This window comes from Lepus europaeus, chromosome 4, assembly GCF_033115175.1.
Source record: "Lepus europaeus isolate LE1 chromosome 4, mLepTim1.pri, whole genome shotgun sequence".
Classification (NCBI taxonomy): Eukaryota; Metazoa; Chordata; class Mammalia; order Lagomorpha; family Leporidae; genus Lepus; species Lepus europaeus.
The window spans coordinates 138,024,365-138,048,984 of record NC_084830.1 but is presented as its reverse complement, the minus strand read 5'-3'; the positions used below and the strand labels follow the sequence as shown (position 1 = coordinate 138,048,984).

Sequence of the window (24,620 nt, the reverse complement as noted above, 5' to 3'; positions counted from 1 at the left end):
GGTCAAATCACTTCACTCCTTAGTGCCTCAATTTCTTCTGTTAAAAGAGGAGACAAAATTATCTGAGTCACGAACTCTCTGGCATTTAAATGTGACTGCATGTAAAGAACTTCACACACTGGGGGGTTGGGCGCACAAGGAGAGTTGTTCATTTATTCATTTTTTAAAGACTTATTTATTTGAAAGACAGAGCGACAGAGAGACAGGGAGAGAGAGAAAAGATCTTCCATCTGCTGATTCATTCACCTAAATGGTCACAAGTCAGGTGTGGGTGAGGCAACTCTGTGCTGGTCTCCCACAGGAGTGACAGGGGCCCAAGTGTTGGGTCATCTTCTACTTTTCCTAGGAAGCAGAAGTGGAATTGGAAGTGGAACAGTTGGGACTTGAACCACTAGGATATGGGATGTGGGTGTCAGAAGCAGGGACTTAATCTGCTGCGCCACTGTGCCAATCCCAGGGAGAGCTCCAAGGAAAAGACTAACCAGGAAGCTGAAATCAAAGACACAAAAGCCTGTTGATTTCACGGAGTCAACCAATGAAACCTCGAAGACTGGCTTTATCCACTCCTGTCCTCAAAACTCGGTTCTCCACCCTCAGTCCACCTTTAGCATGCGCCAAATTATCCACACAGCTTTACAGTTCTCGTTCCGACTCTATCCTGTGACCTCTGACCTGAGGTCATGGCGTGATGTCACAATCCACCCCCTCCTCCAACTGTGAGACCCTCCTGAGCTGGTCTGGAGCTCCCCCACCTATTGTGTCTGCGAGGGCTTTGGGGCGCTCTCCGAGGTAGGCTTGCTCTGCGCTTTGGTCTGTTTCACCCCTTTGGCTCGGCAGGAAAAATGATATCAGTGAATGGCGCAGCTATCACCGCTGTCTGCTTCCTCACTGTTTTCATGCCCCAGATAAACCCACTGCCTCTCAGCAGTCATGTCCCACTCCTTCCTGCTCATCCCCTGGAAACCACTAGTCTAGCTCCTGTCTCTGCGGATTTGCCTATGCTGGACGTTTCATATAAATGGAAAAATATAATATGTGCCGTTTTGTGTCTGACTTCTTTCACTTGGTATAGCGTGCTCAAGGTTCTTCCCTGTTGTAGCATGTATCAGCACTTCCCCCCTTGTTAGGGCTGAGTAATATTCCATTGTATGGCTGTGCCACATTTTGCGTCTCCACTCATCCATCCCTGGACCTTTGGGTTGATTCCACTTTTTGGATATTGTGAGTAGTGGTGCTGTGAACATTCCTATACATGTACAGGATTTTGTGTAAACACCTGTTTTCAATACTCTTGGGTATACACCTAGGAGTAGCATTCCCGAGTTTCATTGCAACTCTATGTTTAACTTTTTGAGGACCTGCCAAGGGAAGTCAAAAGCAGAATGGTCAAAAGCAAGGCTAAAGTCAGAGTGGCTGCAGCAGCACGCCTTGCCGTCAGCGGTGTGTAAAGGTTGCGACTGCTCCACAGCCTCACTAACACTTGTTGTCACATGTCACTTCTTCTAGCCAGCCCAGCGTTGTGAAGTGGTTTCTCCCAGTGGCTTCGATGTGCACTTCCCTGATGGCTGGTGATGTTGAGTGTCTTTTCATGTGCCTGTTGACCATTTGCACGCCTCTTTTGGAGGACTGTCCATTTAGATCCCTTGGCCGTTTTTTAACAGTGCTATTTGCCTTGTTGTTGAGTTGCATAATATATTTATAATTTTTGGAGAACAGACCTTTAACAGAAATATGATTTGCATATATTTTCTTCTATTCTGGGGGATGTCTTTTCTACATTCTTGATAATATCCTTTGAAGTGGAAAGCTTTTCATTTTGATGTATCCAATTTACCTATTTTTCTGTTTTGTTGCTTGTGGTTTTGGTGAAACTATTTTGAGAAACTATCGCCTATTTTGAGGTTATAAAGATTTACCCCTACCTTTTCTTCTAAGGGTTTTATTGTTCTAGTTCTTATATCTTGGATGCATTTTTTAAAATCCTTATTTATTTATTTGAAAGGCAGAGTTACAGACAGAGAGACAGAAATTTTCCATCTGTTGGTTCATTCTCCAATTGGCTGCAACAGCTGTGCTGGTCTGAAGCCAGGAACCAGGAGCTTTAACTGGATCTCCCACATGGATGGAGAAGCCCAAGCACTTGGGCTTCTACTGCTGCTTTCCCAGGTGTATTAAAGGGAGCTGGATCGGAAACAGAGCAGCCAGGACTTGAACCAGGCGCTCTAAGGGATGCAGGCAGCAGCTTAACCCACTGCCTCACATAACTGGTCCCTATCTTTGATCCATTTATAACTTTTATACCAGGTGTGAATAAGGGGTATATAATTCTAACCTCCACTCCTAATCATGTGACTTGGTAAGTTCCTGGACCTAAGGTCAATTCCTCATTTGTAAACTGGAAATAACAACAGGTACCTAAATCGTAAGGTACAGAAAGAAGCACATGAAGCACCTAGCATAGTACTTGATGCATCCTAACTGCTTCTTTAGGTGTGGTGGTTATTACATTTATAAGTCACGACTGATTGTTTCCATAGAGGTGGTGCCGGGAGGATGGACAGTGTTCTGAAGAGAAGCGAGCTCTGTGGTTGGTACGGTAGTCTCGTGATCACCTCTGATGATTGGTAAACATTCAAATTCCCAGGCCCCACCCAGAACTATTCAAACGAGCCGCCAGGGGCAGTGGTGCGTGTGACCGCCTTTGGCCAGACGGGGGCGCCTGCGAGAACCCGGGCGGTCATGGCGGCTGCGCAGAGCCCTGCCGACCGCAGCGGCCGCCGGAGCCGGATCCGCAGCGCTCAGCTGACGGCTCTGAGGACGGAAGAGGCGGTGCGTGGGTGGAGCCGGGGTCTCTCTAGGCCTTGCCGGCGAGTGGCAGGGACGCCGCCCGGGGCGAGGGCGAGGGCGCAGAGCGGAACTTTGGGGCCCGGCGCGGCGGGGCGGCCGGAAGGTACGGCGGGGACCGCGCTCTGGGCGCGCGGGGCAGAGGAGGGCGGCCGGGCCGGGGCTGCTCCGCGGGCCGCAGCGCCGAGGCGGAAGGGGCGCGCCGAGAGCCGGCCGGCTCCGCGCGGGGCCGGGGCCGGGCTGTGGGTGAGCCGGGGGCGAGCGGCGGGCCCCCAGGCCGGAGTCCTCGCGGCGAGGCCTGGAAGCAGGAGCAGGACTTTGCTCGGGCCGGCGGAGGAGGCGCTTCCCGCCCGGCTGTAGTAGCTTCCGGTTTCCCAAAAACACAGGAACCCTGGACAGTCCCTCGGCTGGTGGCGCGTGGGCGCCGGAGCCGGATTTGATGATGTGTTGGCTGAGCGACCTTGGGCCTGAGGACTGCCATTCCTGGCGGTGGTGTCAGGGACGTCGTTCGAGGACTTGACCCTCGCGTGAGGGCGTCTGGCCCGGATCCAGCCCGGAAGGGGCTCCCTCGGCGCGGGGCGAGCTCGCCAGTGCTCACCGTGCTCGCCGATCCCGTGACCATTGCGCCAGTGGCCTGTGGCGGTGTGGTCACTGAACCCCGGACCCCGGGTCCCCCGCTCCCAGCACTCCGCTGTAATCTTTGGTAGCGGCTACTGCAAGCCGCTGCTCGGTGCCGGTGGAAAAGGCGAGAGTCAACTCTCTGGGCACAGTGCCAAGAGGCATAGGCGCTTCAGGGGCCGGCCTCGAGGTCAGGTAGCCACCTGGACTAGGGGCTGGCAGCGTCGGAGGCTGCAGGCTGGTGACCTGCAGGTGAGGGCAAGCAGTGTCGGGAGCAGAAGTCCTCAGCCCTGGTTGCACTGTTGGAAGCGCCCGGAGGGCTTGGAACGCTGCAGAGACCTGATTGAGCTGCCCTGGGGTGCGGCCTGGCTGTAGCAAAGCAGCTGCTTGGGGAGGGTCATGTGCCGACAACATGGAGGAAGCTAGCGTAACATCCTAAACTACGGACTCACCGTTCAGCCCATCCGAAAGTGTTTTCACGGAAGAATGTTAATCAACATGTCCTGCCTCCTGGTAGAATTGCTTCAGGTTGAACAGGGTAACGTGAAGTGCCTAATCCCGCACACAGTAGGTGTTCAGTAAACAGTGAAGCTTGTTCTTTGCTGCCTTCGGCATCACACATCTGAGAACCTGTCTGAGCAAGTGTGGTTTCCTGTCATGTTTGCTCCTGTCATTTCAGCGTGTTCATTGGCCTCTCCATAATCATCCTCGCTTTCCTCTTCACCCCAGGCTGTAAAACATTCAGAATAAAACTTGGAAGTGTGTGTGCGTGCGCTTGTTGTTTTGTTTTAAACTATTAACCTGTTAGCCATAGTCCCCACTTGGCAGTTTTGCACATAAAATAATATTTTAGTTAATTCATGAGCAGGACAGGAAAAACTGGGGGGAGATGGGAAGTGAAGGAAGAGAAGCAGCAGCAGAAGAGAGAAGAAAAATACCAGTGGGAAGAAGGTGTCTGTTCCAGGGTGTGGCGAGCTGGCCTCTGAGGCAGGCAGATAAGAAGGCCTCTGTCATTGCTAGGAGCATGCCAATGCTGTCTGTCCTAGGAGGGTGACAAGCTGTGGGTGCGTGTTGGCTCTGTGTTAGGGTGTGTTTGACATAAGTGGTGGTAATGGAAATTCAGAATTTAAATTTGGAGGGGACGGCATTGTGGCGTAGCTGGTTAAGCCTCTGCCTGCAGCGCCGGCATCCCACGTGGGCAACTGTTCTAGTCCCAGGTGCTCCACTTCCAATCCAGCTCCCTGCTAATGGCCTAGGAAAGCAGTGGAAGATGGCCCAAGTCCTTAAGCTCCTGCTGCCCATGTGGGAGACCTGGAAGAAGCTCCTGACTCCTGGCTTTGGCCTGGCCCAGCCCTAGCCACTGTGGCCATTTGGGAAGTGAACCAGTAGATGGAAGTTGCCTTTCTCTCTCTTTCTCTAACTTTAAATCTTTAAAAACAGAAAAAGAAAAGAATTCATGTTGGGAAAGGATCCTAACTGCATCTTTCGTGTTTCTCTCCGCAGATGGCAGAATTTCCCTAGTCTGAACTAGCGCGAGCCCAGGACTCTGCCTCTTAGCCAGCTTCAGCGCTCTCCGCTCCACTGCCTGAGGAATAAATGGGATTAACAGGAATTGCAAACTGAACTGAAATCCAGCCTGCCGTGCTCATATCCTTTTCTTCTGTTGCCATTAGCAGGTACTAACTGACCTCAGGCGATGGCGCTCTGCTGTGACAGGGATGCAACTTAAGCTGAGCCATGATCTGCCGGGGAAAATATTTTCTTTTTAAAAATGGAATCATTTTAAATGAGTTTGTTTAATTTTGTGCTGTTACTTTTTGAAATAAGAAAAGCCATGCCTCCCTTTTTAAGTTTGTGCATTTCAGTGTAAAAAAAAAATAAGATCGGGGCCAGTGCTGCCGCGTAGCAGGTAAAACCGCTTCCTGTGGTGCATCCAGTATGAGCACCAGTTCGAGTCCCAGCTGCTCCACTTCCGATCCAGCTCTCTGCTATGGCCTGGGAAAGCAGTGGAAGATGGCCTAAGTCCTTGGGCCCCTGCACCCACATGGGAGACCAGGAAGAAGCTCCAGGCTCCTGATTTCTGCCTGGCCCAACCCTAGCCCTTGTGGACATTTGGGGAGTGAACCAGTGAATGGAAGATTGTCTCTCTGTTTCTCTCTGTCTCTGTAATTCTGCCTTTCAAATAAATAATGAATAAACTTAAAAAGTCAAGAGCATAAATTTTTTTTAAAAAGATTTGAGTAGAGAGGGAGCAACTGCAATTATAGTCCAGTATCATTATGAGTGTTATCTACATGGGGCTGGCGCCGTGGCTCACTTGGTTAATCCTCTGCCTGCGGCGCCGGCATCCCATATGGGCACCGGGTTCTAGTCCCGGTTGCTCCTCTTCCGGTCCAGCTCTCTTCTGTGGCCCGGGAGGGCAGTGGGGGACGGTCCAAGTGCTTGGGTCCCTGTACCCACATGGGAGACCTGGAAGAAGCTCCTGGCTCCTGGCTTCGGATCGGAGCAGTGCCGGCCGTGGCGGCCATTTGGGGAGTGAGCCAATGGAAGGAAGATCTTTCTCTCTGTCTCTCTCTTTCACTAACTTATCTGTCAAATTAAAAAAATAAGTGTTATCTACATTTGTGGTAAATCTTAAAATTTATGGCTTGTTAGAGTTGACAAACTCTGGTGCTTTTAATGTTTTAATATTGCGCTGCTTGCTCAGTTCTCTAACTCATCTGATATCTGTACTCGTCATGTCCCCTGGGAGAGAGTTTTCTCAGTTGGGAGTAATTTTGTCCCCCCAGGAACATTTGACTGTATGTGCAAGAAAGGGCACTATTAAATCTGGGCAGAAGCAAAGGAATGCAGTTAAGTATCGGACATTGCATAACACAGGGCTTCCCCCACCAACAGTTATTTGCTCCAAAATGCCAGTAATGCTGGGATGACGAAACCTGCCCTAGACATATCTCTGAGTTTTAAAATTTTGTTTATTTTTACAATGATATCAAATATACTTTGATTTCTTTTTTGAAGAAGGCACTTTTTTTTTTTTTTAAATTTATACTTGAAAGGCCAAGAGATAGAGAAGAATCAAAAACAGAGATATTTCATCACCCAGCTCAACCCACAAATAGCTGCAACAGCAGAGTCTGGGTAAGGCCAAAGCCAGGAGCCCAGTACTTGAGTTAGCTGCAGCTGCCTTCCCAGGCACACTAGCAGGAAGCTGGATCGGAAACAGAGTAACTGTGACTCAGACACATTCTGGTAGGGATGAATGATGGTGTTGCAAGCGGCAGTGTGCCCCACTGCACCACCACAGCAGCCCCGATTTGTCTTTTTTTAAAAAACTTTAGTACTTTTATCCCTAAATCAGTCATAAAATGGCTACGTGATAAAGTCAGCAATTAGAAGACCCAGAGCCATTGCTTTTGAAAAAGACCCTTAATATTGCAAAGGTAGTGGAATACTAGGTATGGCTGTCATTTTCACTTTAGCAGAAAAATGAGAATATTGATGAGTGCTTTGCAGGTTGTGAGAAACGCTCTGTTAAGCGACATTGATCTTTTCCCAACTCCTGTGCATCTTAACTGATCTGAACGATTGTCTTCGGGTCCTCAGAAAAGTAGATGTCGTCAGAAGACCGAGAAGCTCAGGAGGATGAGCTGCTGGCCCTGGCGAGCATTTACGACGGAGATGAGTTCAGAAAAGCCGAGTCTGTCCAAGGCGGAGAAACCAGGATCTATTTGGATTTGCCACAAAATTTCAAGATATTTGTGAGCGGTTAGTTAATAGTATTCTCTTATACAGATTTTCTTAAGTAGAGATTATGCTCGATTTCTTATTGTGCCCTAAACTGTCATTTTGGATTTGTAGGCATTAGTGATAAATGCTGGTATTACAGATTTAAAGCATGGTTTTGTTTTAAAAGAAAATTGGAGCACTTTGCAGTTTGTTCCCACCTTTTGACCCCTGAATTGGATTATTCTGCGTATTTCACGCATGGTAGTCTTCTGTAGCTAGCAGTTTATCAGCGGTTAGTCAGTGGCTGTTAAGTGGGGGATAATCAAAGAGGAAATGAAATGCACGGGAAAACACCTGGAAAGCTTTAAAGTGCATGGTAATACTCCTTAGGTTCCAGAATTATTGCAACTACCAGCAACACTTGACACAGGCTGTTACTCTGACCTTTAGCTTCAGGAACAAACCAATTGCTGCTTTGATACATTCAAGGAAGACCTTGAGGCCTACTTTTCCAAATGTATCTACTATAAAGCCATCTAGCAAAGACAGAAAGAAGTGCAATAACCAGATGTAACTTTGGGAGAATGTTGATGCTGCCGGCCAGTAGGTCACGGCTGTTTGATGGAACTAAACATCCTTTTCTGTAGGTAAACCACAAGAAAACGAACATTGTATATAACTTGGTCAGTAGGGTTTGGAGTACTCAGAAGTGAATACAAGAGTAAGCTGTAGATCATTATGCATTTCATGTTACTTAGTAGTTTTTTTGTGGGTTTACAAGGTGGTTTTTTTGTTTTTGCTTTTTAAGGTGGTGGCTATGGAGTTTAGATTAGGGAGTAGAAAGGGCTTTCAGGAGGGTTTCTGTTCCCTCAGTAAAGCTGTAAGTCTATCCTGAGCTCTGCTCAACAGTAGTGGACACTCAGGTGTTGACCAACTGATCCTCTCTAATCTTTGTTTTTGGTTCAGGCAATTCAAATGAGTGTCTGCAGAATAGTGGCTTTGAATCCACCATTTGCTTTCTGCCTCCACTTGTGCTGAACTTTGAGCTGCCACCAGATTATCCATCCTCCTCCCCACCTTCATTCACACTTAGTGGCAAGTGGCTGTCACCAACTCAGGTTAGACCCGGAACTTCTATCCATTTCTAGAAACTTAAAGAATCATCTTTAATGGAAGACTATCTTGATGATCTTGATTTCAGTGCATGAAGAACAAATGGCTTTGATTCTGTAAATTTTTTTCCCTTTGCCTTCATGAGTCCTCATGTTAATGAATTGGGAATGTGTGGTGATTTTACAAGGAATGGCAGTAATCATTATGAATGGCAGTAGGAGTAATTTTTAACCAAATACACTGTTTCTCTAGTCTTGCTGTTTTCCCATTTAATCTGTATTGCAATGGAGACTGTAGTCCTTGTTTTTTCCTTAGATGTTGGTATTCATTTTTTTTCCCCTTAGTTTCTGAACCACTCCTTAAATCCAAGATAAAATTGTGTTTAGGACTGGAAAATGAGCACATATAGCAACAGTAAGCAGATTTTGTGGGTAAATAAGTGTTTTTCTTTTTAAAAATCTGTGTATTGATAGTGAATAATCATTGATTGGTGTCATATAGTTATAAATGCACACAAATAGAAAAGCGTGCAGTTCCTGTAGCTCTCTTGTAAGGCTTGCGACCTTGTATTATAACAGCCTCATTTCCTCTGGGTTCTATATCCTTTTCTAGTATTAACCTCAACTCTTGATTAAGACATAAATATGATTTAAAGCTAATATGAAGTATTCCGGGATACAACGGATCAATAGCGGCTACTTTCCTAGAAGGCCTGATGAAGATTCATAGGCTGATGTGTATTAAAACAAAAGCTGTCAAGGTTGCTCATCACTTTGGGTCGCATGGTGTTCATTTCCCACCCATCAGTCTGCTCTTTTCAATGAGAATGGCTTTACAAAAATTGAGTTTATGGTTTAAAAGCAAAGTTAAACTTTAAAAAAGAACGGTACATGTAGAATAAAGAAAAGAATATTACTTTACATTCTGATATCTGTGCCACAGATAATAGATGCAACACAAATGATTAGCTTGGCCAGAAATATTAAGACTGTTTGACATTTAGATCACTGATAGGTGATTAGTAAATATTTGGATATTTATAATCTTGTTTCTCTAGAGAGCACTTGGTATTTTACATGCATGCGTGTGTGTACATTTACCCAAAATCATGTGTGCTCACACACACACACACACACACACAAAACAGGGACAGGTTAACTAGGTAGGTGGTTGCAATTTCAGATGCCAGCATCAACGTAATGCTGGCTTTTGTGGGGAGGTGTAGGGCAAAGGGTATTCATTATTTTAAGTCTTATAGTCCCATGTAGGATTTTCTGTCAGTTTTATGCATATGATTGGGGTTTTAAGTGATCACTTAATATTTCTTCTTGTTTCAATTCTTGTTGATTGTTGTACTCTGATTTCATGGCATTGGGAATCTTGCCTGTTAATACTGAAACTGACATGCGTAAGAGTCACTTGCTGAATTGGTGTGGTAGGAAGGAGGGAAGTGGGTTTAGTTTTCTAGTGTTTTCCATCGTTCCCCCTCAATATGCACGCATACAACAGAGCTTCTCTCTCACTGTTAACCCTTCCTTCTTCCCGTTTACATGTGTCCTGCTGGTCTTTTGATAAAAGACTAGAGAAGCAGAGAGGATGGAGGGGAACTGCTTGGACCTGCAGCTTACACAGCACTTGGAACTTCCCTTTTAGTATTTATTATGTTTAACAGATTTTGATGGATTTCTCAAAAGTATGATTAATCTTAGAAATATCTTCATGCATATGTGAAAAAACATTTGCTGTCCAGTTTTAATTTGCCAATAAATATTTAAGTTAGTGCATGTGCAAGGCTCATTCAACAGCATTACAAAGAGCCAGGAACAGAAAATATGGCCCTTTTTCACTTGTTTATAAAATTTGTTTGCCATCTGGAATGCTTATTTTTGGATGTTTACCTAAAAATGAAAATCTGCTTAGAAATCCTGAGCTCAACTTACAAATATTTTAAATTCCAATGAGAAATCCTCTTATATTTGCCTTTCAGATTGAACAGACCACTTTTTTTTTTTTTCTTAAAGATTTATTTTTTTATTTGAAAGGCAGAGAGAGAGAGAGAGAGAGGGGTCTTCCATCTGCTGGTTCACTCCCTAGATGGTCACAATGGTTGGAGCTGTGCCGATCTGAAGCCAGGAGCCAAGAGCTTCTTCTGGGTCTCTTACGCAGGTACAGGGGCCCAAGGACATGGGCCATCTTCCGCTGCTTTCCCAGGCCATAGCAGAGAGCTGGATTGAAGTGGAGCAGCTGGGACTGGAACCGGCACCTGTATGGGATGCCAGCGCTGCAGGAGGTGGCTTTACCTGCTATGCCACAGTGCTGGCCCCTGAACAGACCACCTTTAAAGAGGAAAAGTTAAAATAGTTTTACCTTTGTTTTGTTAGCTTAGGAATTGTGAGCTTTGTCTTTGGCAGCCAAAGCACATTGAGGGCTTGTGATGGTGTCCAGGGTCCATGTCAGTCTGCTTCCCTCCATTTACCAGGATCTGATGGAAGCCCAGATTGCTTTGTGAAGAGTAGCTTGTAAATCTGAACGATTGAATTCTGTTTAGTGATTGTTTTGGGTGAGTTGGCTTTTTGATTGGCCTGGAAGTTAAAATTAACTTTAAAACAGGTGGTCTTTGAAAACTGTCCTTTGCTAACCAGTTTCAGGATTAACCAGGCCAGGACTCCCCAAGGAAGGAGAATAGTTCATTTCAGAACAGAGTCTCTTCTCTTAAGGAGTCTTGCTTTCTCTCGTTTTCACAGTGCTGTTTCTTGCTTCTGCCTTCGTGTCCTGCCCTTGCTTGTGTTGGGAGTGGTTACCAAGTCCTCCCATGACTGTGTTGGTTTTGTTAGGCAGCACGGTTCATCCCTGCGGTGGAGACAGCAGCAGGAAGCGGGGAGGCCTCACTTAGAAGCTGAAAGATTTCAAAGGAAGTCAGGAGGCAGAGGCAGCAGCAGCATCTTCCAGGCTCAGCAGCTTGCTCATGTTTTCTCTCCTAGCTGTCCGCTCTGTGCAAGCACCTAGACAACCTGTGGGAAGAACACCGAGGCAGTGTGGTCCTGTTTGCCTGGATGCAGTTTCTTAAGGAGGAGACCCTTGCCTACCTGAATATTGTCTCTCCTTTCGAGCTCAAGATGGGATCTCAGAAAAAAGTGCAGAGAAGAACAGCCCAGGCCTCTTCCACCAAAGAGCTGGAGTTTGGAGGAGCTACCGGATCTGACGTAGACCAAGAGGAAGTCATAGATGAGAGAGCTGTGCAGGATGTGGAATCACTGTCAAGTCTGATCCAGGAAATCTTGGACTTTGATCAAGCTCAGCAGACAAAATGCTTTAACAGTAAATTGTTCCTGTGCAATATCTGTTTCTGTGAGAAGCTGGGTAGTGAATGCATGTACTTCTTGGAGTGCAGGCATGTGTACTGCAAAGCGTGTCTGAAGGACTACTTTGAAATCCAGATCAGAGATGGCCAAGTTCAGTGCCTCAACTGTCCAGAACCAAAGTGCCCTTCAGTGGCTACTCCTGGTCAGGTAACTGCTTTGCTGAAGTAGAGTTTAGCAAAGGGAGATGCTGCCTAAGGAACTTCCTTGATAGGGTTCATGGGGGAATCAGAGACCTTGGAGCCAGCCCACAAGTTGTTTCACTTTATCAGGAATGCTATGGTCTTACCCTTTCATTTACGTAAATGTAAATGCTTCCATAGCTGCTCTGGGAACGGGCAGTCCTTGGCAAGGGTGAACGCTGACAAGTAATCCCTGGAGCAGGTGCTTGGCACAGCAGTTAAGACACAGCTCGGGATGCCAGTGTCCTATAGCGGAATATATGGGGTCAGGTCCTCGCTCTGCTCCTGTTTCTCTCTTCCTGCTAATGTGCACCCTGGGAGGCTCGAGTGCTTGGGTCCCTGCCCCCCATGAAGGAGACCCAGATTGAGTTGCTGGCTGCTGACTTGATCTGTCCTAGCCCCAGGTGCTATGGGCATTTGAGAAGAGAACCAGCAGATGGGAACTTGCTTTCTCTTTCTCCTTTCTCTCTCTCTTGCTGCCTTTCAAATAAATAATTTTACAATTATATCTTTTTTTTTTTTTAAACAAAGGAATTACCAGGGAATTCTGTTGATTTACTTTGTCTGCGAGGGCCCCTCCAACCTCAGGGAAGTCATTAGCCTTTCTTTGTGTAAGGTTGAAATCGAAGGGGACAGTCCTTGGAATGATGAACTGAATCACTCACAGACCTTAGGTTAAATACAGCCTTTGGTTTTCCACTGCTGTCGCCTCTTTGTTAAAGCACAGTCTGACTACAACACACTGTACCCATTTACATTGTACCGTTTGGAGTGGGCATTTGACCTAGCAATTAAGCTTCCAGCCAGGACATCAGTGTGCCTGGGCTCAATACCTGGTTCTTGCTCCAGGTCCCAGCTTCCTGCTAATGCAGACTCTGGAAGTTAGGAGTGATGACTCAACTAGTTGGATTCCTACCACTTACGTTAGAGACCTGGGTGTTGAGATTCCATCTCCTGGCTTAGATCCCCCTCCCTGCCTGCCTTTCCTTCCCTCTCCCCCTCAGCTGCCTTTGTGATCATTTGGTAAGTGAACCAGCAGATAGGAATGCTTTCTCTAGCTCTGGTTCTGTCTCAAACTTTTAAAAAATTTAATTATACAATCTGCTTAGTTTTTGGCATATGTGTAGACCACCTCAGGCAGGATACAGACTATTACCACATTTTTTTTTTAAAGATTTAGGAATTTATTTGAAAGGCAGAGTTACTGACAGAAAGAAGCAGAGACAGAGTTATCTTCCATCTGCTGGTTCATCCCCAAATGGTCGCAATAGACGGGGCTTGGCCAGGCCAAAGCCAGGAGCCAGGAGTTTCTTCTGGGTCTGTCACTTAGGTGCAGGGGCCCAATATCTGGGGTCATCCTCCACTGCTTTCCCAGGTGCATTAGCCAGGACCCGAACCGCCACCCATCTGGGAAGCTGACGCTGCAGGCCATGGTTTTAACCTGCTGTGCCACAGTGCCAGCCCCTGGGTTTAATTTTTTTTTTTTTTTTTTTTGACAGGCAGAGTGGACAGTGAGAGAGAGAGACAGAGAGAAAGGTCTTCCTTTTGCCGTTGGTTCACCCTCCAATGGCTGCCGCGGCTGGCGCTCTGCGGCCGGCGCACCGCGCTGATCCGATGGCAGGAGCCAGGTGTTTCTCCTGGTCTCCCTTGGGGTGCAGGGCCCAAGGACTTGGGCCATCCTCCACTGCACTCCCTGGCCACAGCAGAGAGCTGGCCTGGAAGAGGGGCAACCGGGACAGGATCGGTGCCCCGACCGGGACTAGAACCCGGTGTGCCGGCGCCGCAAGGCGGAGGATTAGCCTGTTGAGCCACGGCGCCGGCCCCTGGGTTTAATTTTGAAGTGAGGTGGAAGTGTTGAATTGTGTGCTCATCTGGTTTACGCCAGCATCCGCAGCATCTCCTTAGCTTCTGAACTGGCTGGGGAGTCCTCATACCTGTGGCATTTTGGATTTCCTTTCAGGTCAAGGAGCTGGTGGAAGCAAATTTATTTGCCCGCTACGACCGCCTTCTCCTGCAGTCCTCCTTGGACCTGATGGCAGATGTGGTGTACTGCCCCCGCCCGTGCTGCCAGCTGCCTGTGATGCAGGAGCCGGGCTGCACCATGGGCATCTGCTCCAGCTGCAATTTTGCCTTCTGTACCTTGTGCAGATTGACTTACCATGGGGTCTCTCCGTGTAAGGTGACTGCAGGTATGTCTGACTGCATGGACTGAAACTGCCTATCCCTTGCTTGCCATCAGAGCCCTGCGAGTCCAGTTCTTCAGCCTAGAGATAGGCATTCAGCAGACATTTCTTTGTTGGCTACTGTCCTGGGCTCTGGGGATGTAGTAGTAACCAGAAGAGACAGACTCTCCTAAGTCCCTCATTCTTAGGGACTTGGACAGGCAGACAAGGTAAATAAGGACATTAAGTGGCGGTGAGTGTCAGGGAAGCCCAGGAAATAAAGCAGGACAGCACTTGAGATGTTTTGAAGGCAAGGTCCTTGGGATTTTAGGTAGGAAGACCAAGGGTGCCCTCTGGCAGGTAGCCTAAGTAGACTTGAAGGTATGCGTGTGAGGGGGACATTGCAGAGTAGGAACGCTGACGGGATTTCCTCTGTGAATGTGAGCATGGACTGTGTAGGGCCCGGTGGCAGATGCAGGGCATCTAAGCTTCCACTCCGTATCCACTGCAGCTTCGATGGCTCAGTCACCAGTCACTTGCTCACTGAGCCCAGAGAGGCCCAGAATCTTTCTACTGTGGCCCTTCAGAAAGGCACCCTCTATTAAGTTGGCACAGGAGGTGAAACCTGTTTGCCATTTCTGATCTAAATAAGGAAATTTAGGCCTTTAGTGATGGTTTAACTGGGCTTTGATGGCTTCGTCTCTCAGACTGACAAGGATGATGATGATGATAGTGATTTCACAGGTTATTCTAGAGCCAGCGGCCTAAGCACTGCGATGCAGGGGAGTTGTACTTAATGATCTGATACGGATAAATCATTGCATATAGAAATCCAGAGTCAAGGTTAGAAACTTTAATAGTGATTTCACAGAAGCATTTTGTGTCAGTCGTGTCTGATAGAAACTTGGGCACAATTGTACTTTCTCTGTACTTATATTCTTTCTTTTCATTCTTTCCTTTGGTTGCATTTTGTGAAGTATCGAGCCTTGACAGATTGGGTATGAAAAACAAAGCGAAAATGGTTCTTGCTGTGGATAAGTTGAGAAACAGTGGGCTAAAACATGTAAAATGGAAACTGTGTGTCATTATGATGATTAAAGATTGCCAGTGTCACAGAGCGTCATTGTTTACAACAAAGTGCCCTGATGAGAGAGGGGAGTATAGCATTCTGCTTGCCTAGGAAGCCTTGTGAAAGGTGGGGACAGGCCATGTTGGAAAGTATGAAATAGTAACAGTTTCGTTATTTTGAGAACATTAGAGCAGTGGCCTTTGTCCTCAAGATGGGAAGAACCAGAAAAATGTTTTAATTTATGAGGGGGATGAAAATAACAGGGTTAAAAGCATCTGTGCTGCAGAAGTAGAGGTGACACGGGGCTGGCCCTATGGCGTAGTGGGTAAAACTGTCAGCTGCAGTGTCGGCATCCCACATGGACACCAGTTCAAGTCCCAGCTGCTCTACTATCCAGCTCTCTGCTGTGGCCTGGGAAGGCAGTAGAAGATGGCCCAAGTCCTTGGGCCCTGCACCCGCATCGGAGATCCAGAAGAAGCTCTTGGCTTTGGGTTGGCTGAACTTTGGCCGTTGCAGCCATCTAGGGAGTGAACCAGCAGATGGAAGACCTCTCTCTCTGTCTCTCTCTCTCTCTCTGCCTTTAAAATAAATAAATAAATCTTCAAAAAAAAAAAAAAAAAAGGGTGACAGAGTGATGGGAGTGCACAGCACACAGAAGGATTCAGAGAGGAAGGGAAAGACCACCGAGAGAATTCTGTCTTAGAAGTGCTCACTTCAGGCAGTGTTGTGGCATAGAGTGTTGAGCCGTGGGCACTGATCTGTGTCCCAGTTGCTCCACTTCCAATCCAGCTCCCTGCTAATGGCCTGGGAATAGCAGCAGAAGATGGCCCAAGTGCTTGGGCTCCTGCCACCCACGTAGGGGACCTGGAAGAGGCTCCTGGCTTCAGCTCGGCCTTGCCCCGGCTGTTTGGGCCACTTGGGGAGTGAACCAGCAGGTGGAAGGTCTCTCTGTCTCTCCTCTCTCTGACTTTCAAATAAATAAATCTTCAAAAAATATTCACTACTTTAGGGATCAGTGATTTGGCGCAGCTGGTTAAGTTACCGCTTAAAATGCCAGCATCCCATATCAGAGCCCCCGTTTCAGTCTTGGCTGCTCCTCTTCTGATTCAGTTTCCTACTATTGCACCTGGGAAAGCAGTGGAAAATGGCCCAGCCTTGGCCTTTGGGAAGTTAACCAGCAGATGGAAGATTATCTGTCTATCTCTTTCTCTCTCTTTTCTTTTCCCTTCTTTGCCTTTCCCCCACTCTGTTACTCTGCCTATCAAATAAATAAATCTTTTTAAAAAGTAAGAAAATGCCCACTACTTTAAAAGAAGACAGATATCTAAATAATATAAGGAAAGCAAACTAATAAAATAACTAGAATACTGTTGAGAGAAGTCTTTAGTTGTGTTGAAAAATCAAGATAATAGAAGCGTAAGAACTGCGGGTAAAGTGGTTGCCTGTTCCAGTAAAAGCCAGGTTGAAGAGTGTCAAGGGGTAATGTTGACAGGAGCAACTTTCCAGCACCTGTGAGGTGGAGGGCAGTACGTCTTACTCATTGATTATTTGATAGGCAGAACTCAGCAGATAGTTTTTGTCCTTAAGCCAGCCTTAAGGTAGGCTTTGTTCTCTATCAAACAGTGAAAGATATTGACTTAGTGTAAAGTTAATGCCTGTTTCAACCTCTGTGTCTTTGAGATGAGTTGGTCTTTTTCTTTTTTTTAAGATTTATTTATTTATTTGAAAGGCAGAGGCAGAGAAAGAGAGAGCGAGCTTCTATCCATATTCGCTGGTTCACTCCCCAAGTGGCTGCATTGGCTGGAGCTGAGCCAATCTGAAGCCAGGAGCTTCTCTTGGGTCTCCCACATGGGTGCGGGGACCCAGGGACTTGGACCATCTTCCACTGCTTTCCCAGGCACTTCAGCAGGGAACTGGATCAGAAGTGGAGCAGCCAGGACTTGAACCAGGGCCCATATGGGATCCTGGCACTGCAGGCGGCAGCTTTACCTGCTACGCCACAACACCAGCCCGAGATGAGTCAGTCCATGTACTGTTAGTTGCATAGATATCTCAACATTAAGAAATCAGAGTCAAAGGAAAAATAAGGTTTTACTGTCTTTTCCAGGCAAAGCTTTTCTAGTGGGGATATTTCCTTCTGTTCTTTGTCATTTGCGCACGTGTGATTTTTACGTCGTTGTAACACAGGAATACTTTTGTCAGGGCTCTGAGAATCCCGAGTGTTTAGTTGGATTGTAGCCTCCTGATCACTGGATGCTACGTCACTCAGTCTACTGCCCTTCTGCTCACCATTATTCCCTTAGAGACTTCATTTGTCTGTCACTGTTACAAGTATCTCCATGTGCATGACTTGACCGGGTTATTTCTTCACGAGGAAGTCTTGGGAATAGTATTATCAAGTAGCCAGTGATGGCGGATGGCCATTTCTAAGGACTTTTAGTCAGCGTTGCAGGGTTGTACAAAAGCTAACCTTCTATTTCACTTTCTAGAGAAACTCATGGATTTACGGAATGAGTACCTGCAAGCAGATGAGGCCAGTAAAAGATTTTTGGAACAGAGGTATGGCAAGAGGGTGATTCAGAAGGCACTGGAAGAGATGGAGAGTAAGGAGTGGTTGGAAAAGAACTCAAAGAGCTGCCCCTGTTGTGGGACCCCCATACAGGTACATGAGGGCACATGGGTTGGCTAGCATGTTGGGATTGCTTACGAGCTACTGGTCAATCTAATGACTTACTAAGAAAACCCATTTCGGTGTTCATTAAGCCTTCTCACTGGGGAAATGCAGATTTCACTGCTCGGTGTTGTTACTGACCTTAGATCTGTGTGGCTTTCCTTTTCAAAGTACTTCCAGACAGAGGCTGTTTTTCTCACCTTGTATCCACCTCAAAGTTCATTGTATTGTGCTTTAGCCCATTTTCTGTTGCTGATAACAAATACTGCACACTGGCTAAGTTACAGGGAAAAGTGGTTTGATTTGGCTCATGCTTCTGGCCTAGGATGGACGGGCCACATCTGGCGATGGTCTTTTTGCTGGCACAGTCTCAGGGTAGCCCAGGGTATCATGTGGTAAGAGACAAAGAAAATGGGTGTGTGTCTCCCTCATCTGGCCTCCCTTTTCTTAGAAAGCTACCGGGATTCAGTCATGGGCCTGCACCCTAAAGGGATCGCTTCCTGATCCCTCGCAAAGCCCCTACCTCTAGCCACCATAGCTCGGTGAAGTTGCCCTCTTCCTAACACCTTACAACTAGGGATTCTACTCCTATGTGAGTTTCCGAGGGGACGAATCCTGTTCAAACCATAGCAGGTCAGGAGAAGGGTGTGCTGGAGCTACATCCTAGTGATTTAAGAAAAGCATCTGACTTCTCAACTACTTTTCCAGAAAGGTGGCACACCTGTTCAACAAGCATACACTTGAGAAATGGAGACATTCTTCATTAATCTGAGTGACGATAATTAGACCAATTTCTTGCTTCTTGACAGCAATCTTAGTGTGTTTTAAAATTGAACTGTATCTTTGCATGTGATTCTAGTGTTCCAGTCCATTACATATGAATTGAACCTAGTGGTGATTCCCCCGTGGTTACCTCCGTGAAGGAGACCGGTGTTAAATTTAACCTTAGCGCTGTGATGGAGTAGAGAACTTGATACCAAGTATTTACTTAGGTTTATGTGAAGATTTAACACTCAACCATATTTAACCCAAACATTTAAATATTTAACTATGTTGTTTTCACTATACTATATGTGTTTGATTCGTATTTATCAGAGATCTTTCTGCTAAATATTTTCCATATTTTACTTGTATTGCAAAATAGCAAGCATTAACTAGTTACCAGTGTGTTATGCATGAGAAAAGGGACAAGACCAGGAAAATGTTCAACTGAATTTTTTTGGTGTTCATTTCTCCTTTGTCTTTATAGCCTTGATATTGTTCTCTCTGTCCTTCCCACCAGAAATTAGACGGGTGTAACAAGATGACGTGTACTGGCTGTATGCAGTATTTCTGCTGGATTTGCATGGGTTTTCTCTCTAGAGCAAACCCTTACAAACACTTCACTGATCCTGATTCCCTGTGTTTCAATCGGTATGTGTACACAGAATTCTCTGGACTGTACATTTCACTGATCCTGATTCCCTGTGTTTCAGTCGGTACACAATTCCCTGGGCTCAGCAGCCATTGTAGGTACTTGATTCGCAGTCCATAAACCTCATGTTTACTTGGACATATTTAGAGAATTTCTTCCATGCTTTCCCACGTAGATGATTTCTATTTGCTTGAAAATGGGTTTTATAATAAGAATATACACTATCAGAAAATTTTTAGTTTTTAATTCTCAGCAGTTTTTTTAAAGATTTATTTATTTATTTGAAAGAGTTACACAGAGAGAGAAGGAGAGGCAAAGAGAGAGAGAGAGAGGTCTTCCATTCTCTGGTTCACTCCCCAGTTGGCCACAACGGTTGGAGCTGTGCTGATCTGAAGCCAGGAGCCAGGAGCTTCTTCTGGGTCTCCCACATGGGTGCAGGGGCCCAAGAACTTGGGCCATCTTCCACTGCTTTCCCAGGCCATAGCAGAGAGCTGGATCGAGAGTGGAGCAGCTAGGACTCGAACTGGCGCCTATATGGGATGCCAGCACTGCAGGCGGCGGCTTTACCCGCTACACCATAGTGCTGGCCCCGATTCTCAGCATTTTTATAGTGAAAAATTTCAAACATATTAAAATTGAAAGGATAGGGCTATGAAAAGTATGGATTAACAGTTGATAACACTTTGTACATTTGTTCTATTTAATTTTTTATTGAAGTCCTTGAAGATAGGTTGTAGTTCAAAACTGCCATGTTGTGTCTCCTCAGGTGGCTTCTACATGAGGACAGTACAGGGCGGGTGTTGGGCACAGCTGTTAAGACAGTGCTTGGGATGTCCACACCCTGTGTCAGGGAACCTGGATTTAAGTCCTGGTTCCACTTCTGATGCCAGCTTCCTGCTCACATGCACCCTGAGAGGCAGAGAGGATGGTCAAGCGCTTGGGTTCCCGCCAGTCTTGTGGGGGGACCTGTGCTCAATTCCAGACTTGGGTTCCTGCCAGTCTTGTGGGGGACCTGTGCTCAATTCCAGACTTGGGTTCCTGCCAGTCTTGTGGGGGACCTGTGCTCAATTCCAGACTTGGGTTCCTGCCAGTCTTGTGGGGGACCTGTGCTCAATTCCAGACTTATGGCTGCACCCTGGCCCGGCACCAGCTGTTGCAGGCATTTGGGGAAAGAACCAGTGGGACAGATGTCTTTCTCTCTCTCTCTGCCTTTCAAATAAAAGAAATATTTTTTAAAAATAATAAACACAAGTAAAGTTACGTGCCAAATAAATAAATGTAAAATTTCTCAGTAGTGGCTCAGAATTCCCTTTAAAGCTGTTTTAATTGAACAAAAATCTAATCAGGTGTTTGCTTCTGTCTTTTGTCTCTTAATATAGAACTTTGGGCCACCTAGTTTGTGTGTGTTGACGGGAACATTGGTTTTTGTTGTTGTTGTTGTTGTTGTTGTTGTTTTAACTAAAACTTTAATCCCAAGGATTCTCACAAAAACATATTACAGATGACAGCATGAAAAAAATAATCTTGCACAGTAACTCACAGTTCAGCTCTACAGTGTACCCTTAAACTGACAGGACATTGGTATTTTCTGAAATTTCAAATTTCCCAATAAAGACTGTTATATAAACAGCTATGTATTCTATATTGCAATAACATAAGGAACTTATCACCTAGGCAAAGATTTCTTTATTTATTTGAAAGTCAGAGTTACACAGAGAGAGGAGAGGCAGAGAGAGAGAGGTCTTCCATCCGATGGTTCACTCTCCAGATGGCTGCAACGGCCGGAACTGCGCTGATCCAAAGCAAGGAGCCAGGAGCTTCTTCCGGGTCTCCCATGTGGTTGCAGGGGCCCAAGGACTTGGGCCATTTTCTACTGCTATTCCAGGCCATAGCAGAGAGCTGGACAGGAAGTGGAGCAGCCGGGTCTCGAACCGGCGCCCATATGGGATGCTGGTGCTTCAGGCCAGTGCGTTAACCCACTGCGCCACAGCGCCGGCCCCGGAACATTGGTTTTTTGAAGAGTCTAGGCCAGTTATCCTATGTAACAAATTAGCTTGTACAGTTTTGTTTCTCCATGGTGGTGTCTTTTAGTGTTTCTCTGTTTCTATTTGCTGTACACCAAGAGTTGATGTAATTAGTTGATTTTTTTTTTTTTTAAGTTATAGAGAGACAAAGAGACACAGGTAGACAATGGACAGAGTTCCCATCCACTGGTTCATTCCCTGAATGCCTGCAACCACGAGGACAGGGCTAGGGTGAAAGCCAGGAGCTGGGAACTCCATGCAGGTCTGCCACGTGGGTGGCAGGAGTCTAATTACTGGAGCCCTCATCTGCTGCCTTCCAGAGTCTGCCTTGGCCGGAAGCTGGAGTCAGGAGCTGAAGCCTGGAGTCAGACCCAGGCACTCCAGTGTGGGGCCCGGCATCTTCACTGCAAAGCCGAATGCCTGTTCCTACATTAAGTGTCGGGTAGCGTTTTTGCCAAGGATAGTGCATAAGCGTGATGATATCTTCTCCATATGGTGTTGCTTCAGGAGGCACCGTGTCAGGCTGCCCCTCTGTTAGCTAGTGTGATGTCCATCTCTGTCATTTGTTTCGTTGTAGAGGTAAAAATTTCCTCTTTGTTATTCATAAGTAACAACTTGGGAGGATCCCTAGGCACTCTGAGCACCTGCGTTCCCACGGCTCTCCTATGTCAGCATCACTTGATGATCCTTGTTACGGGTTTCTGTAGAGCGCCTGTGGTCACTGGGGTTATAAATGAATAAAGGACACAGAGGAAACAAGCCCTATCCTTGAGCTCTTGGAAACCCAGTGTTGAAAATTACTTAAATGTGAAGTGACCCAAGGGAAGGAAGAGAAACTGGCAAATAGAATGCATGCCCAGATGGCGGGCGTGAGGACTGTGAAGACAGAGCCGAGTGGTGGTGGTCAGGGTCTTGTAGGAGTCCAGCTCCTGGAATGCCTGCGTGTGCAGTCCTGGCTGGCTCCACATACCAGGTGTGTGGTATCCACCGCCTGCTGCTCAGCCTTGGCCCAGGGCCGCGTGTGCCTCCTGAGAGGGCTGTTCTTAGAAACGTAAGGGCAGCTTTTTCAGAGGGGTCCCAGTTTCAGCCCCTAGTGGAGTTGCTGAAGAAGAGAAGAGATCAGAGATTACCATCAGAAGAGTGCAGAAAGGGTTCTTGAGAGAAGGAAAGACAAATTCTGTTCAGTTTAGTCCAAGTGCATAACTACGTGCCTTACCCTGTGCTTCCAGATTGTTCCATGCTGTGGATGTTAATGGAGATATTTGGGAAGATGAGATTGAAGACTAGATAACTCCTTCCGCTCAAGACGTGGAGATGGAATGATTTGCCGTGATCTTTCGCTGAGTATACAGAGTAATCTTGCAGGATATTTAGGCTGCCATTCATTCACTTTTCCTGTGTAGAAGATAAGGAAGAACAAGGTTTATATTTTCATTTGGTACTACTGATTAAGGCACGCTCAAACATTTTTCAGCATAACATAAATGAATACAATTCTAAGCCAAAGCTTCAGAAAATGGAAACTAAAGAATATTAAATATTTAATGTGCCCAAAGCTCCAAATAGTTAAAAATTAAATATTTATTTTCTTCTCCAAGCTTGAGGTGAGGAGAAGGGTCAGTAGTTAAACTTGCAGACCCCTTGTGTCTGAGAAGCATCCCCATTTCTTCTGGAGCCCCTCATCCCCCCCCTTACGGCTAGGCTGGGTGGAAGCGCATTAAAATTGTGCCTAGAGCCTGTCCTATTTATTCCGTGTTCTTCCGCTGCTCCAGCCTCAGCCTCTGCTAAGTGAGTTCTCTTTGGGGGGAGCCCTTTACTCAATAACTGATTGGATGGCCCAGTGTCATTTTGATTTTCTGCTTTTGAGAACAGAAGTTTATAATAATTTAAGAAAATATTTTTTAATACCACAAGCACTGTAGGTCACTTGCTATTTATTATTAGTGGGATATATATATATATATATATATATATATATAGTCTCCTGGTTTGGAGCCAAGTTGAGAAGGCAGGCTCAGGATAACTTGAGCCCTCTTCCACTTTGCTGGGCAGTAGAGCTTGGATTCAAAACTTCTCCTTGCTACCCCTTCTGCTGCACGTTTTCTCCCCGTACTTTAGAACAGTTTTAGTACTGATCCCAGCAGCACGTTTTTATTTCCTCTGCGGAGATGGAGAAGGCCTAACATACTCCCGAGCAGAACAAGCTACGTGTTCCTTCGTTGGTTTTAGTTCAGTCCTAGGGCCCCGAGTTCTTGATGCTCTCTCACGAGCTGTGGGCAGCAGGCTCCCCACCCTGTTTGGCAGCAGCAGTGTGTTGCCTGATAATTTTTGTGCTACCTAGATTCCTGCGTCTGAGTTTTGCTGGCTTTTTGAAAAAAACTCTTTCCTTAAGGTTTGGGGAATGGCTTGGTAGCAAGGTCACATTTTTCTAGAAAGAAGAGAAGAATTCAGCTAGAGCCCGTGAACGTGTTCTTTTTTCCTACCTTGTCATTGAAAACCGAAGAATCCCTTTTAACTCTTTTGGATGTGTGTGTGTCCAAAAAGTCAGCAGGGACTCTGTTTCTGGGCTGTCAATGAGGATGCTTAATCTTAAAAATAAAAACAACTTAAAAATCATCTTATAATTGGTACAGAGTTACTACTGTTTGTTCTGTCGCCAAGGTCACCGATCACATTTTCAAACTGTTAGAAAAATCGCACCTCTCTCACCGGGGCTCCTGACTGAGCCTAGGTGTAGGGCCTGGGTTTTCTTTAAACCAGAATGTTTCATGGACTTCCATGCAGCACATTTTATATCAGAACTGCAGTTCATTTAAAGAGTAAATTGAAGGCAAAAAATTGAAATTAAGTTACCCAGTGGAGACCCCAGAGGAGTGACTGCTATTATTGAATAAGAGGTTAGAGTGGGTTTTCTTTCTTTTTTTCTTTTGAATATTTATTTATGTATTTGTAAGGAAGAGACAGAGACAGAGGTCTTCCATCCACTGGTTTACTCCTTAGATGCCTGCATCAGCCATTGGCTGGGCCAGGCCAAAGCCAGGGGCTAGGAGCTTCTTTTGGGTCTCCTACATGGGCGGCAGGGCCCCACATATTTGAGCCATCTTTCTGTTGCTTTTCCCAGGCCATTAGCAGGGAGCTGATTTGGAAGCGGAGTAGCCAGGACATGAACCAGGGCCCATATGCGATGCTGGTGTCACCGTGGCAGCTTTACCCACTGTGCCGCAGTGCCAGCCCCACTGTGGGTTTGGGCAGTTGTAGCTACTCAGGCGCTGTGGTCCCTGAGCTAGTTGACCTCTGCTTGAGATCGTTTTGTTTGAAGCTGTTGCTCACTATGTTGAGGATGTCAGAAGCTTTCATAATAAAGTTCGATGAAAGAATGGGGAGGGTTGTTTTCTCATTTTTAAACCAACACAGGTGTTTAGTCCTAAAGATTTA

At 46.2% G+C, this 24,620-nt stretch overlaps 1 protein-coding gene across 4 annotated transcripts; it reads left to right on the top strand.

Annotated features, from left to right (window-relative positions):
- Positions 1-2,841: 2,841 nt before the first annotated feature.
- Positions 2,842-23,801, top strand: RNF14 (ring finger protein 14). 4 transcript variants are annotated; one of them, XM_062188925.1, is made up of 9 exons: positions 2,842-2,950; positions 4,966-5,138; positions 7,069-7,230; positions 8,158-8,309; positions 11,286-11,813; positions 13,806-14,034; positions 17,566-17,738; positions 19,030-19,160; positions 22,415-23,801. In XM_062188925.1, the coding sequence occupies exons 3-9, from the start codon at positions 7,077-7,079 to the stop codon at positions 22,470-22,472; spliced, it is 1,425 nt and encodes a 474-aa protein (XP_062044909.1). In that variant the 5' UTR covers positions 2,842-2,950; positions 4,966-5,138; positions 7,069-7,076; the 3' UTR covers positions 22,473-23,801. The 4 variants fall into 4 exon arrangements, with proteins under 4 accessions (XP_062044909.1, XP_062044910.1, XP_062044911.1 ...); XM_062188926.1 differs by lacking the exon at positions 2,842-2,950 and adding an exon at positions 3,461-4,029; XM_062188927.1 differs by lacking the exons at positions 2,842-2,950; positions 4,966-5,138; positions 8,158-8,309 and having other exon boundaries at positions 7,139-7,230.
- Positions 23,802-24,620: the final 819 nt, after the last annotated feature.

Coding starts and splice junctions, on each gene's coding strand:
- RNF14 (XM_062188925.1), top strand. CDS start 7,077: ATGTCGTCAGAAGACCGAGAAGCTCAGGAGGATGAGCTGCTGGCCCTG. Junction 8,310..11,285: donor AGTGGCTGTCACCAACTCAG/GTTAGACCCGGA, acceptor TTTCTCTCCTAG/CTGTCCGCTCTGTGCAAGCA. Junction 17,739..19,029: donor GTTGTGGGACCCCCATACAG/GTACATGAGGGC, acceptor CCTTCCCACCAG/AAATTAGACGGGTGTAACAA.